This window comes from Dermochelys coriacea, chromosome 14 (genome assembly GCF_009764565.3).
Source record: "Dermochelys coriacea isolate rDerCor1 chromosome 14, rDerCor1.pri.v4, whole genome shotgun sequence".
In the NCBI taxonomy this organism is placed as follows: Eukaryota; Metazoa; Chordata; order Testudines; family Dermochelyidae; genus Dermochelys; species Dermochelys coriacea.
Genome location: NC_050081.1, coordinates 1,190,569 through 1,206,686, shown reverse-complemented (window position 1 = coordinate 1,206,686; position 16,118 = coordinate 1,190,569). Strand labels below are relative to the sequence as shown.

The window sequence follows — 16,118 nt, the reverse complement described above, 5'->3', positions numbered from 1 at the left end:
GGACACAGCAGCAGGCAGACTGCTGTGCAGCTTTGCCATTCCTCAGCACGGAGAGCTCAGAGTTACTCATGATGCTACTCTCGGCTGCGGGAAATCTCAGAGAATCCCAAAATGCGCAGTGCTCAGCTCTTCCTTCCCACAACACTGCACTGTAGGATACATACCCACAGTGCATTGCTCACCCTGTCAATGATGGTGTCCCACATGTGGACACTATCTGTCGACAGAGGGAGCAAGTGTGAACACTCTTTGGTGATTTTTGTTGTGTCGGCATAAGTTTTATCAACAAAACTTGGTAGTGTAGACATGCCCTACGTGCCAGCACTGAAAAGAAGGAAGCCAAAGTAAAGGCCTTGTCTACACTGCCACTTTACAGCACTGAAACTTTCTTGCTCATGGGGTGTGAAAAAACATGCCCCTGAGCACTGCAAGTTTCAGCACTGTAAAGTGGCAGTGTAGACAGTGCCCCAGCACAGGTCGCTACGCCTCTCATGGAGGTGGGTTTTTTTTTTTTTTTTTTTTTTTTACAGTGCTCCCAGCACTGGTGCCGTGACTACACAGCCACATTAAAGTGTGGCCATCTGGATTCCTCAGAGCTCAATGCCTGTTCAGTGCTCTATTTTGCATGAGTGCTCACATGTGGACAGGGCCCTACTGGGCCATGCACTGTAGTTCCAGTCCCTTCCCCAAAGAGCTTTTAAAGTAAATAGACCAGACAAAAGGGGGAAGGAGAAAGAGACAGGAAGAGAGCCCAGATACTGTTACTGTCGAGTGCCTTAGCTACCACTCTACACAGCCTCCTGCTATCCTGTACTTCCCAACAGTGGAAAGGTGCACACAGGTCACCATGATCAACCTTTAAGCATCTGCTATTAAGCCTTCCAGCACCTGCATCAAAGGGCTGCATAAAGAATACACTCTGGCCATGCTCCCTGTTTACTACCATTTTGCTAGGTGGGTGGAAAGTCAGTCAGGAAGCACATGTCCTTCTGTTTCTAGGATGTGATGTCTATCGGTCCCTGTGCTCCCAGAAGTGAAGTTGTGTCAGACAAGACCACACACTACAGCCACCCTTTGAAATATAGCCAGAGTCATTTTTAGACAAGACTCATAAGAAATGACATAGAAGAAAGGTGACAAATGGTGCTCTTCAAAGCACTAGGAGCGGCAAGCGGTTTGTGTTTTCAGGCCTGTCACCAGTGGATAGGAGGCCCCTAATGGCTGGTACTGTCTGCAGGGACTATAAAAGCTAACTCCCCTTTTTTACCCCTGAGGGGAACCACTGTGGCAGAAGCAGGAGCAAGCTCCCATGGTGTAGCTGTTTGGAACATAAAGGATTTTGGTTTGCCTTCATGCCACTGCCATTGCCTCCAGAACCCTACTGCAACTGTTACTAGCCTGGCCAGGCAGCCAACCTCTGCTCAGCACTGATAGTTAGGGGATGACCACCCAGAAGAACCCAACCGCCCTCTCCCTTCGTATGGTGTAGTTTGCTATTTCACATCGGCTAGCAGCGCTCAACTGCCTGAAGACAAAATGATAAAACCCCAGCGCTTTAGCATCTTCTATTTCAAGTATCAACACTGACTTTAGCCAAAAGAGGAGAGCTGTGAAGGAATGCTTATGGCAATAGGCAACTACCAGGCTGCTTGTGGTCCAGGGCTGACCTGGCCATTTATGAGGCCTCAGTAGAGCTGGTTCTTCAATCCCTGGATATGGAGGAAGTTTAAAACCAGTTACCCTGATGTGGCAGGTGGCTGGCACTTACCCACAGCAAGCAATCTGGGCTCCCAGAACCAGAGAGTTGAGTGAAGGTAAAAGACCAGAAAACACATGCACATGCTCCAACACTAAGGCTCTTGGGAATAAAAATTGGTGAAAGTTAAAGTCTGAGTTGGCATTTTCACCAAGTCTAGGGGATTAACTGCGGTAAGTCCACTGCCCATAGGAGAAAAGACAGCAAATGGCCTTGTGTCAGCTAACATTCATGTGATAAAGGAGGAGACCTCATCCTTACAAAGCAAAAACCAGAGGTTATGCTGACTTTTCCCCCTCTTTAATCCCAACTCAAGCAGGAGATCATAGAGCAGCTGAGATTTTCCCACAATGTCTCTCATTGGCTGGCCAGGGTAAAATCTAGGCCTGACCCTAGGCTGAGTTCCCATTACAAGAGATACATTTCAGAAGAGAAAGTCTTATCAATGCATGGGGATAACTTGGACTCCTCCCTCCCCCTTCCTGAAAAGGATCCTTAGTTACTGCTAGACTATGACAAGCATTGGAGACATAACCCACTCAAATGGAAATTGAATATAGGCTCAGGAAAGAGCTTCACACTGCACTGAAAACCTTCCCCATGCAAGGGAAGCATTGGGCTGATTCTTCCTCCTTGTAAAGGACAGGGCTGCAATAATAAGTGCAATCAACTCAGTATTGTTTCCTGCAACTTTAGTTCTTCCTGGAGCAAAACAACTTCAGACTCACCCAGAGAAGGATCCTTTCTCCTTTCAAAAGAAGTTCTTAATCAGGGGCGTTACCAGCTTCACCCACAGCTTTACGTAGCGGGTTGGCTGTTCAAATGTAGAGGACGACACGATGCCTGACTTGAGGTAAAGCTGCTCCTGCTCCTACAAGACAAAATCCCAAAAGCCAGTTTCAGCATCGCTCCTTCACATCATCCACCACCCTAGCTAGATTTGCTGCATCTACAGTCACAGCTTTTGCCTGGCCAGAGGGGCATGTCACCCTTCTCTCACAGGGCTGAACACACATCAGGGGCAAAGAACCCAGCCTGCTCCTCCATGTGATGTGAATTGTAGACAAGTAGCCCAACCACTGAGCTGTAAGCATGGGGAATGTCACATGGCACCTGTCCCTGAGGTGTGCCTGTTGCAGCAACATTGAGGCTTGACAGCTGCATTCTGAAGAGCCACATTCATATCTTATTCTGGAGAAACGTACTCAGAACCCGAACATTTGAACTCAACAAAGGGCCCAAGATGGGTGGCTGTGCGGGATCAGCTACAGCTATTCCTAATTACTTAGCTAAACTACAGTTATAGGAATAACACAAGTCAAACCCCTAGCTGTAATTGCCTGAAAAGGAAACCTGACGTTAATCTCAAGAGACTGGTTTGCAGAACTCATCCTAGACATAGCTCCAGTGTTGTGTTTTCAAATGAATATGCAGTCATGATTTCAATTAAATTACCAGAAATGCACAAGTGCCTTTAAAGTATAAACAATACAACTGGAAGAGGAAGTGAACCATCTCTGTTACAATAGACATTTCACAGAGCACATGAAAAGTAGTGGTTTGATCAAAGGCAGAAGTGGCTCTTTCTGCAAAACTAGCAAGGTTTCTGGTTTTACTCTACATGCAAACAAGAACCAGGACGTTTGTCAGATGTAGCAAAATACCTCAATTTCTACTCCACAGATTACAGAAATCTTTCCCTGTGATGGAGCCCGTAAGCACTCTGAATTTTGACACATCAGGAAAGGAACCACAAGTTATGGGAAATAAACACAAAGGGCTGAACGTAAAAGATTCCCGTAGTAATGAGCCTGCTTTTAGAAATGAAGAGTGTTGCAAATCCCACTATAAACCCTCCATTAGAGGCAGTGTGCCAATCACTTAATACCAATAGTTTAGTTTCAGTTCAGTTATTTGTACTGAGACTCAAAACTTGTAACAAAGTTATTATTTACTTTGGTTCACTCATTGCAGCAGCCAGAAAGCCATCTGGGACTGCTCAGCATTTCTCTTTGAAGTGGAAGTTAGACTCCAACATGGGCTAACCCCGTCCTTATTTTGGTTTGAAAAACATGGCTGGAGAGGAGTTAGTTTGAAAAATGACTGCTGCATATGTTCGCAACAATGCTGCAAATCGTTTAATATGGATTCTAGTCCATGCTGTCAATTACAACCAGGGCTTTGGAGCTGTGCTCCGGCTCCACTCCAGCTTCAGGCAAAAACCTGCAGCTCCGTGCTCCAGCTCCGGGCTCTGCTCCAAAGCTCTGATTACAACACAGGTGTAGAGTGGTTATTAAAATGTATCACCAATTTCCTTCAGACTAGAGGAATCTGCACTGGAAGCATCTCAAACCATACAATTTATAGGACTACAGTAATGAAACAACTGGGTAGTTGTACTGAGTTCCACAGCAGCCCCCATCCTACTGGTACCCAAAGGTCAGTCGTTTGAGGAGTGTACATTTTTCAGGCATTTGCATCACCAGCCCCTGTGCTAACAGGAGAATATCTGTCTAATTTGTAATTTGACAAATCAGCAGCAAAGGAAAAACTAAAAGTGACAAAGGTTCCAAATAAAAACAGAACAAAGTCTGCTGCTTTTCCCCCATTGCAGGGGTGTCAGAACAGGAAGCAATCCCATGCTGCAGGAGAGTAAAAAAGGCAGGTCAGGACTGGCACAGCCACTTGTAGGGAAGAGAAGGGACTCAGACACACATCAAAATCTGTAATACAATACTATGCAGCCCCAGGGGTTGTGCTTTTTCTGTTAGCCCTACATACAGATGGGACTACAAGATTTTAGCTACCGTATGTGAGACGCATGATTTCTCTCCCATAATGCAATTAACTGGGCCTCCCCACATCACACCAGGGCAGATGATAGAGAAATGATTCACACTGAACTGTCCAATTACACACTGGATAGGAGTTTCACAAATGAAGAACAGTATGGCCAGATCACAATATTTGTTTCTCTTAAAGCTGCACCTTGGAATTGGCAAAAGCTCAGCTTTTGTTTAAAAAAATAAGTTTCTACTCTCTTGGTTGTGAAGAAAAGCATGAAAACATGAACCTTAAAGGCTCAAAGAAGAGAAGGCAAAGATATTTTAAATACAGTTTAGCTTATCATGTTTTTTTAATGTTGGGGTTTGCAATACTAGAAGGACCAAACCCCTCAATTTTTCACAGATCTGGAAATGAAGTCTTCATTGAGAGCTTTGCATATAGATCACAAAACAGCACAATGTCTCCAACACTTGTTCCAATCAACCAGTACAATGGAAGGAGGAAGTGAGAGACTGATTCCTTAGAGGCTCTGTTAGATTTCATCTCAGCACTGTACAGTCTCCACACAAAGATCACAAACAGCAGTCAAATTCCAGGTCACTTTAGTATAGTGGGGAGATTCAGCACTTACCTGAAATGCTTTGTTGGGTCACTGCAGTCATCACTCGCAACTTTACACAATCCCTTCATTACAAAAATATTTCCACGGATTTTTCTCATTACAGATAAAAACAAGTACAGGCCAAATAAAGTGAAACATTCATGTGACTCTTCCAGTAAGACACAAAGAACCCTGCTGGATTAGATACGAGGTTGACTCAGTGGGCCAAATTCAGCTCTGGGGTAAGAGATGCAATTCCCATCAATTTTTATGGAGGCTGAGCCTTCTTATGCCAGGCCTGAGTTTTATCCAGTATGAGTTTTGCAAAGCTTCAAATGAAGCATATGCACTGATCCAATTTGCTTCACTGCTGAACACTTTGGTATCACAGGAATTACTCAGGGTGATGCCAATTCCAGGACTAGATTGAAAAGGAGGACAGTTGGAGAAAACAATTTGAGAGAGGAGACAAGAAGATACCAAACAACCCAAGCTGCCCACCCCTTTACAGCCACTATGACAAGGGGAGACTATACACTAAGCTGGAACACTGGTCTTTAAACCACTGAAAAAGAGCATACAGTCAGGATTAAAAATAGGACCACACTTCTTCCAGGGAGGAGGACAGAAATTCTCTTACTGTTAAGGAGATGCTGAGTGCAGATCCCCTTCCCTTCTCCCACCCCCAAATCCTGTGAAAAAGGAAGTCATCAGAAGGCAGCCAGCGTGGGGTTTATATAAATATTTACATGTAGTTAGACACACTTTTGGTTGCAAGTAGATTGATAAAAGCAATTAGGATCCAAAGCACTTTACAGGTGAGAGGTCAGCAACTCAGTGAACCTGAATTCCATTTCTGCAAGCTCAGATGCCCAAACCATGGACGAAAGGCATGAATGTGCAGCGTATACGAGAATAAGTAGCTTTACACTGAATGGCTCATCTGTGTTTGTTTAGTCTCCAGGGCCCAACTCAGCTGTCCACTCTGATTATGGCCTCTAGTTCCCAGAAGTGGGTACTTGTAGCCAACAGCTCACCAATAGACACTTAACTGACAGTTCCTCAAGTTCTCCTATGCTAGGGAAAGTTTGAAGTTACAGTAGTTGAAGATTTTAACGCAATCATCTCACCAACACTCCCCCACCCTATGAAACCTCCTCACATTTGCCACCGACCTGATGGAGCTGCTGCTGCAGGTCACGATTTTCTGTCACTATTGCAACCTGAGCTTCCAGGTCCCGATGAACCGACCTGTACCCAAAATTAGGAGAGCCAATCAGAGTCAGGCAGGGCAGACTGCTTCCTGCCAGGTACAGCCAGAGGCCTGCAGGAAAAGAGTGGGAAAGAAAATATGGCAGACAAAGGAAGTGACCATTGTAGCCTCCAACACTTGCTCTTATTTAATGTTTTTCATTTACTTTAAAACACTTTATTAGAGTTACAGGAATTGCAAGTGGTCATGACACAAAGCAAGCTCTCAGGAAACAGAGATGCTTCCTTATAAACAGCTTAGCATGCCTTTTGGAGCACGGCACAGCCCTATAGAGCTACACCTGGTTCTGGCTCTCTACACTTGTGACTGTGTGCTCTGAGAGACAAAGTGGTTTTGGCACCCTGGGGTGTATCTCATCAGTGACACTCCCAAGAGTAACCACTGTCATTTTTAAAGCCTAATAAACTATACACAGCAGCTCTAACAGTGAAGACTCCAAACATAACCCCAAATGGCTAGTACCCAGTAAAGAAAGGCCACACAGGAAGTGAGCTGTAGCTCACGAAAGCTTATGCTCTAATAAATTTGTTAGTCTCTAAGGTGCCACAAGTACTCCTTTTCTTTTTGCGAATACAGACTAACACGGCTGCTACTCTAAAACCTTGGAGAAATGTGTCTGCAGCATTCTCTTCAGTGACTGGAAAGAGAGTTCTTGATCCCCTGGGCCCTGGAGATCTGCACAGTAATCCTGACTCAGTTTCCATTCCCCCCCCCACAACACAGATAAATATTCTGGAAACATGGCTATTTCAATGCTCCCCTAGAGAGACCACATCTGCACAGCAACATGCAACCCCCAAGTCTGTCCATCTACAAAACAATCATCCTTAATGCTGCCCCTCCCACCTTCCAACAGATCTGCCCTCTTGAAACAGAGGGCTATGCAGCATTGCAAGAATGCTGTGATATTCTGCGCTATGGGCTGTTCCTCCCTGCGTGGAGCCAATGGCCCACTCCACTGGCAGCAACAGGACTAAGTGCCATTCTGGACCTCACCCCTGTGTTATTTTTATACCTCAGTTTCTCCTTACTGCAGGTGGGAGTAAGCAGCTCCCTTATCATATCTCTCAACTGCAAATAGCTTGTGAGTGCAAGGGAAATTGGCTCAGTGCACTACTATCTAAAGGTAACATCGTGCACTATGGTAACCAGCTCACTGGTGTCAGATGTTATGAAAGGGTTTGAACAATATCCCTCCAATTTCTCTAAGTCTTTGTGTTTCTTTAAGTAACCAGCAGGCACCCTGGCAAAGAATACCCTCATCTTTAGCAAGAACACTTTTACCTCTCAAACTTTTCCCTGGGTGTTGTGGTTGGGAAGTTCTGTAACTTTTTCATTTGAGTTCTCTGCAAACTTTGAATGGAATTGGTGCGTGTGTGCAGATAGCCTTGCCTTTTCTCTGCAGCTTATAATGGCTTTCAGACCTTCTCCACCCGGCAAGGAAAAAAATATACCATAGCGGGGCACAAGCTCAATTTCCCCCCCTCGGAGGTTACCTCTAAAAACCTCTTGGACTGAGAGCTGGTAAGTTACATTACCCAGTCCTGAGGGCAGAGTCTGCAAGAGATGGCATCATGAAGACTCTGAACAATTGCATTGGCTGGCTCTGGCCAGTGAATTCCAAGATCGTTACCAATAGGACAGATACAAATGATCATACCCACTTGTTTCCTTGATCACCACCAGAGGGTAAATTCAAACTGCTCCTATTTATAGCACAGCACAATTCAATTTCCTGGGACTCCCAGTTCCCAAACAAAGATACTGGAGAGCTCCTCTTCATTCTTCCAACACTAGTCACAAGAGAAACATACCCTAAAGCCCCAGGGAAACCCACCCCCGGCCAGATATAAATGGAATTAGGGTCTGGCGTCATGCAACCAGGGAAGTAGTTCACAAGCTCATGACTGGTAGCTGAAGGGCCCCGAGAGTCTCAGGCACATCACAGCATTTATAAGATGGAGGGTGGAAGAACACCCAGAGGTGCTAGTAAGCTATGGCTGAAGGAAGCCTGAAAGGCCACTTGCTGGACAGAAGCTGATGTAACGTAGTTGCTTGCTCTCTGCTAAGCAGGGCACATGCAAGTCCTGGGCGTGTCCCTAACAACAGATGCATTTTCCCAGCCCACAAGTCACACAAAGAACACAGCAGAGAAGCTATAGCTTAAAAACCACCTAGTCCCTGAATAGACGCAGGTTTCCTAATTCAGACCAAGAGCACTTCCAAGAATGCCTTGAGTAAGAGGCTGCCGATTCACCGCCTGTTCCTGTAACATACTCCCCACCCCCACAGCACCACAAAGCCAGCAGCCTCCCCCATGCCACTTTCAGTTACACCTTCCAGTTCAAGAATGGCAGCTGCCCATACCACAGCCCAATGAAAGGCTGCTCCCCATGCCTACCACACCCACTGGGCCTGGAAGGAATTTCTGGACACTGTCCACACAGGGAGCCCCTGAAATCCACAAAGAAACACATGAGCTATGCAGAGCTTCAGCACTTCCCACAATCTTTTTTGATTTACTCGAGCAGACTCCCAGATAGGGATGGTCTGGTGGTAGCAGATATCGGATCTAGAGCTGGGGTTGGGGCAAGAAATTGACGTCAGGAACCCACCTGCCAAGCTGGGGTAGTGACTAAGGGGAGAATATAGTCACCTCCCTCTCTCATGTAGCTAAGGGAGGGAACCCTGCAGCCCTTCTTGTGGCCTTGGCTTTGTGACTGTGCCAGGAGGCGTTTGCTCACACAATGACTCACTTTTCCAGGAGGGGAAAGGCAGAGTTTCCCAATCCTCATTCAGTGGCAATAAAGCATCTTCATCTGGGTCCCAAAGGACACCCACCTGGCACCCAATCTCCTGACACTGGAGCAGGAGACACAACAGCCCCTCATCTCACCAGGTCAGGAACTGCCACCACTGCGTGTTTGCTCTCAGACACAGGCCATGGAAATCTCCTTAGGTACAAAACTGACATTTTCCATGCACACTGGCGCTGCAACTGTGCAAAATGTAAGAGCACTTAGCCTTACTCAGGACAAGTTCAACCACAACAGCAGTGGGAAAGCTTGTGCAGCATTGTCTGTATGGACACCAAGTGTCTAACCAGGGCTTGCATAGCCAAAACACAATAGCATAGAAGAGCCAGGTCCTATGAGAGATTAAAGGGTGCCTTCCTCTGAAGGCTGACAAAGAAAGCAAGATGCACAACTGCTACTGAGAAGCAGGAAGACTTGGGGTTGATCCCATACCCTGTTCCAAGACCCAAACTCTACGCTTATTTCAAACTCTGTCTCTGAGGTCCCCTCTTGCTTCCCCCTTTCAGCCCATTTGCAGTCCTGAGCATCATTCTGCTGCCGAGGATCACAGAAGAACAAGTCAGGTGAATCACACGTCAGCCAAAGGGCGAACCATACCAGAAATGGGGACTGCAGACGGGCCCTCTAGCACTCAGAAGGGAAAACAAGATCTAAATGGCTGACACACCATGTTTCTTCAGGTTTACGTCTTCCCCAGCACTGATCCTGCTGAAGCTCAGTAAGACTCCTTTGCTCCTGCACATATGACAACATAAGAAATCGACCTCTAAGCCCAGGTGCATGGAAAGGCTTTGGCTTCTCTCTAAAAAGACAAATCCCATGTGGTAAAGAACTGCTCCCCAGGAACATTGGAAAAGCAATGCATTCCTTCCTAGCTCACTCTATGCCTCCCCTGGGGAATCCCACTTGCAGACTTACATTGTCCAGCAGCATGAGTATTCTATAGACACCTGAGCATGTAATTCCTGAAAACCAAAACACCCACCACTTCCCAGGCAAGCAGGCTCAGGTTCTTCCGAACGGGTGCATCTGCTCTAGGCCTATCTGTAAGCATTCTCCTGTACAGGTATTACAAGCAGTGTAAGCTGTGGCATAGATATTGCATACACAGGTTAGAGGACATGCTGGTAAAAAGGTCTGCAGCTGTCTTCACTAATGCTCCCACCACTGGTAGCACAGATGTGGAAAAACACACATTTGTTAGTCAAGGGAAGGCCTTAGTCAGCAGCTTCCTCTCCCACCACCTCTGAACCCTCTTCCGAGCAGCCCTGCAGGAACCAGGGTAGATAGTGCCATTCCCACAATCAGTAACAGCCAGTGTCTTCAGACAGGAAGACATCCTCCAAAAACTGCAGGCCATGGCCTTTGGGACCTGCTGTTACTGGCTCAAGGGACTAGCTGCATCATTCCACTGTTCTAATTGGATTTATGCTGCAGATGATTAGCAGGCCCCTCAGCAGAGTGCAAAGCTGACTCTGGAAATAAACATTAACACCAGAGGAGATCTTGCACGCAATGACCCTGTAGTGTCTCGAGACAAAACTGCCAGATTTACTTGAGGAGGACTGGAATAGCAGCAGGTGATGTGCATTGGGGTTGAAGGCCATCAGCAGAGCTGAGTGAAACCAAGGATTTGAATAGCAGGGATATCAAAGATTTCCTGTGTGACCATGGTTTAATCTCTCTGGGCCTATATTTCCCATGTGCAAGATGGGTATAATACTTTCCTACAGCACAGGAATGCTTCAAGGATAAGTCATGAATATTTGTGAGGAGGTCAGATGCTATTGGATAGAGCTGTATAACAACCTAAAGAGACAGAAAAGCTGTTTGCAAAGAGGTGAGCTCAACTCCACACACAGCAGTCCTATGTACGAAAATACACAACAATTAAACAGACTTCCTACCGACACTCAACTATGAAAACCATTCATGAATCACAATCAGTTTACAACTACGTACGTATAACTACTTGGAGAGCAGGTGAGTATGGGTCTCACTGCTCTGTCAGGAGACTACAGAGGAACTGAAGTGGGGAATTTATGCCCCAATCTGAGCAGTGTTGGACTTGGGGGAATTGGTCATGCCCGCAACTACCAACTACTGCTCAGAAACTACTGTGGCCACATGGGTTGACACATGACTCCTCGCAGGGCCCTCTGGAAGCAATCTCTCAGGGACTCCCTTTAGGTGATCACATATGTATTTGCCTACTCATCTCTACATATTCTGCCATGCTGTTCTCTGTGTGCTGAACTCTCTTGTACAACCGAGGGAGATGTTCCTATATACCTCCAGCCCTCTGTTAGGTTTGTAAAAATAGTCAGGGACGCATCCCCTAGATACTCGAGAACACTGGAGTCACTGCTGGCTCTCTGTGGCTCCTGTTTACACTAAAGATCCTGCCAATTTCCTGCACTCCAATCCCTTTCACATCCTTACAATAGGACTAATTGCATCACTTCCTGTTCTGTAAATGGGTTAGATCAATGCAACAGGAAACTGAGAAACTATGAATCAGAACTGCTACCACTATCATGAGTAGAACCAGATGCCTCTTATCCCCCATCAAGTGTAGTCTGAACACTCTCTTCCCCCCCACCCACATGTCTGTGAGAGGTAAAGTAATTTTGTAATTTAATACAGTGCATGATTTCCCTACACCATGATTCCTCTACCCTAAACTTCTATGAAGAGGCCAGCTCAGAGGAGCGGGGAGCTCAGTCCATCCTTGACTTCTACTCAAAGTGCCAATAATTAAGAATGGTTAAATAATAATTGCTTCTAGTCACTACTGACTTGGGACTGGACTGGACCTGAACCAGAATCCTAGAGATGAGAGACCAATTTCCATCTTCAGTCCCCTGAACCATCCAGATTTATGCATCTTTTGGATCTATTATGTTTGACAGGGACATATGGCTTACAACTGGACGAAGCACCCACACAGCCTCTCACTGGCCTGATGCTCTGTATCTATGCTAACCTTCAATCTCTCTACAGAAGGCCACTTAAGGACAGGCTGTCTCACCTTTAGCATGGAAAGTCCATCCATTCCTGTAGTACTCCTGCAGTTGGACCCTGTCTTGCTGGCCAAGGCAGCACATCTTGCTGTAAAACTGATGCTCAATGTAAACATAGGCAGCAGGAATGGCACCTGCCACCCCTTTGGCACCAAAGAACCCGTTCACCTCCGGTGAGGCCAGCAGAATCCGATACTCTGCTCTGGTGCTCAGAACGAGATCCATGTAGGCTTGCGTGAGGTTGAAGTAACCAGTGGTGAGGTGTATTCTGGCACCTCGCTCTGCCTCTGTCAGCAGCGTCTCTGTGACTATCTCATCTATTTGAATCCCAAAGGGTTTCATTTGAATTAGTGGATAAATCCAGGTGTCCGTTTCTGTTTTTTGGTCCCCTCTTGCACCAGGGTTTTGCTGGGGCAATAACGGATCTCCTTCTGATCTCCTCCCATGAAAAGTCTGCATGTGGAGTTCTTGTCGTGTCCTGGCAGCGTTGATCACTTCCATTACTTTCCTATTTGCCACTTCACAATATGTCGTCTTGTCTCCTGAGTGAAAACAAGGAATGACTAACAGAAGATATAGAGCTGTGACACTCAGGATGAGACTTGCGAGCTGCCTCTTTAATATGTCTCCTGCCGTTCTTTGCAGCACATGATACTAAATCACGGTGTGATTTCATTATTAACCAAACTAAGTTATTAATCAATCAGGATGCTTTTACTATGTTATTAACCAATTGTAATTGATAAAATAATAATGCTTGGTCAGTCATTTTGCTGTGAGAATAATATATATAATATAAAATCTAACTAGTTCCCTGACATGCTGTTTAAATATGACTACACAGCTTTATGGTAAATGAAGCAATGAATTCACACTCCTGTGGCTCTTTTGTGTAATGTTGTTTTCTAGTTTGGCTCCTGAACCACTGACTTCTGAGTATCACTGATACAGAGCTATGTAGTAGGGAAACTACACACAGACAGGACCACAGTGGAAGCAACCCAAAGAGACCATTGCCATGGAGACTACATAATCTGCTGCCTCTCCAAGACAGAAATGTGGACATTAGCACAGCTAGGGCAGCACACGACAGAAGGAGAAGTAGTCAGCCTTCATAGATGGAAGGATTGAACATGGGCAGCAGCTTCACGCTCAGTGGGAAGTGAAAAGGCTACGAGCAGGGCTGGCGCAGAATGGTTGTCCTTGAAAGCTATGTACCACAGCTGTCCTCTGAAGAGGACTGAAATGTGCAAAGGCAGCCTATATTTGCACAGTCTATCTATTTGCACAGATAGTTTAGTGGGGGACCTTCTGAAAAAAAGCCTCAGGAACCAAGTGCCACCAGAATTTCCAGATGGGGATTTTAGGCAAATGCCAGAGGGAACTAAGAGCCACTCATTTACTTTTGTACAAAAGGTTCTCTGTCGCCTGCAGGGTGCAGACACTAGCCCCATCTGGCCCCACAGGACAGTACTCAATTGATGCCACCCTATTCTGCTCAGGTTCTTACACCGCACCTCTCACTGTGGTATTTGAGTGCCTGTAAAGTGCTGTTTACCAAGAGTGCAGTGCAGGATCCTGTTTGTGCCAGATACAGACCTGATACACCACCCACAACTTCACTGCAGAGCAGAACAATCCCTTCTGAATCAGACTGGGGCTTTTCTTAGGGACTGAAATTTGCTCCAGCCAAAGGATCACAGCAACTTTACTGTACTTTATAACAAAGGGATCTCCACAGTCTCTTCTGCTAGAACTGGGAAAACACACATGTGCAGCCGCAACAAGCCTATGGTGGATCTATGAATCTCATTGCAATTTGAATTGTGGGTTTGTGAAGGAGACACGTTTGTTCCACCTTCCTCTCCTGCTGAATCCCATTACCTAGAGCCAGTGATTTGACTCGGCAAGTTTACATGTCCTATGAGGAAATGCAAGAGCATCCTCGACATCCCCACCGGATAGCACTGTCACCCATTACACACACACACACACACACCCAGAGACACAACCACATCATGTTATATGGATGAAGGCCTGACTACAGTACTTCAACGTGGCTCAATTCAAATAGTCTCCCTTTGATTTCACTCAGTTCCCCACGTCTGATATTCTCCACCCTGTAGTGCTACAACATGCCCCTAAGCAGAAGAGCAGTTCCCAGATCCCCATGGGCTGGGGAAGAAACATTAAACAGCTGCTGACATAGACTGTTCCTCTCTCAAGGAGAGGGTGACCCTTAGGTTACTTTCAGTGACCCCTGCTGCCCAGTTTAGGAACAGCAACAATAAGCACTAACGGCCTCTCAAGCAAGTCTGAAGATAACAGGGAGCTACAAAGTAAGGAGATGTGCATCCTTCGTTCAAGAGAGACATTTCCTTTTGATCCTCTTTTGGGAGGTTTGGCCCATCTTCTATGTCATAGTGGGCAGGATGAGCTGAAAGCACCCTTTGCTACCACCATTCTGGGAGCTACATACTACATTTAATGTAGCTCTTTAACACTAACTACCCACTGAAGAATGCTTAGGCTTCTCTCTTGGGCTTAAAAATTAGTCCCAGACTCCTAGCAGGGACCAACGTGTAAAGCAAGCTGATGAAGGTTGGAAGGGCCCAGAGGGTGTATACTTGCTCCAAACAACTAGAAAGGATTGAATCAAACTAGCTCAAGCACTAAAATAATCTATACCCATTGGAAGCAAGGTTTCCAAATGTAAAAGAGCTGCGTCTAGGCAACTAGTCAGTGGGGTGTCAGGCCTCTTAGTGTGTTTATCATTCACAGGTCTAACACCCACTGACTAGTTGCCTAGACACAGCTCTTTTACACTTGGAAAAGACTATTTATCTGCTTAGACACAGCAAACAAATATTTGCATGCTACCTGCCAAAAAGAAGTTCCCAGCTAAAACCCAAGAAGGGCTTGGTTCTTTATCAGGCATGTTTGCCTCCAGGATTATCCCACACGAAATCAGCCGCTGGAGGGTTGTCATTGCTCCCTGGATCCATCTACTTCTATTACCTTTAGCTTTGGAAGCACCACATCGGAATGTTACTGACATTTCAGACACCCTGCTGCCAGGAAGCAGCTTTGCTAGTTGGCAGTTCTTGAACTAGGCTTCCACATGGAAGATGGCAACAGCCCTGTGTGCCTTGTACTGGAGACTGACTTATGTTTAGTACTGCTTCCATAAGACAGAGGGGTCCAATGCTCTGGACATTGCACTATGCAATTCCTTCCCACAGCATAAGCTTTACCCACACACACACACACACACAGTTACCAGAGTACCACATGTCATCTGAAATATTCTCCCCCCCGTCTGCCCATTCCTCCACCTTAGGGTCCCTGCCTCCTTCCAACTGGGCACTTATCTGAAAGCCAAGAACACATTTGATTGCTAAATACTCTTAACTGAAAACAGACTGGAGTCATACACGACCTCAAGATATTTATAGGGAACTATATTAATATAGCTAAGAATCTTGGAAAGGATATAGTCTGTCTTGCTTCAGGGCCTAAATCAATTACTAACTAGTGGGGTTAGGAAGAAATGCACCCTATGGGCTGGTTATTCTATAATTGACTTCTGCGGTTCCTTGCATCTTCCTCTGAAGCAGCTAGTACTGGCCGCTGTCAGAGACAAGATACTGGGCTAGACAGACCTCTGGGCAGATCCAGTCTGGCAATTCCTAGTAATCTTGGTTTTGCAACAAGTGGGATGGAAGGGGATTCCCCACACCCAGCTGACCAATACCAAACCCTCAGTGATCCATAAAGTATTGGAGTCAGACCCACCCCCACCCATCCCTTCCCATTGTTATTCCCTCCTTCATCTGGACCACATCACCCTCATATTACAGGT

At 46.0% G+C, this 16,118-nt stretch overlaps 1 protein-coding gene across 19 annotated transcripts in view; it reads right to left on the bottom strand.

Moving 5' to 3' along the window:
* PGS1 (phosphatidylglycerophosphate synthase 1) overlaps positions 1-16,118 on the bottom strand; it is a 50,431-nt gene that overhangs the window by 18,859 nt on the left and 15,454 nt on the right. For 7 of the 19 annotated variants that reach the window (XR_005288780.2, XR_005288779.2, XM_038371101.2 and 4 more), the window contains exons 7-9: positions 12,265-12,798; positions 6,320-6,468; positions 2,485-2,627 (exon numbers count right to left, since the gene is read on the bottom strand). Coding sequence is in view for 11 of the 19 variants with exons in the window: in XM_038371101.2 (XP_038227029.2) it covers positions 2,508-2,627; positions 6,320-6,468; positions 12,265-12,798 (803 nt within the window). In the remaining 8 variants the exon portion in view is untranslated. Of the gene's footprint in view, positions 1-459; positions 2,628-6,319; positions 6,469-7,019; positions 9,969-12,264; positions 12,799-16,118 lie in introns of those variants that run through there. The other 12 variants (XR_005288784.2, XR_005288783.2, XR_006275552.1 and 9 more) reach the window with 7 other exon arrangements.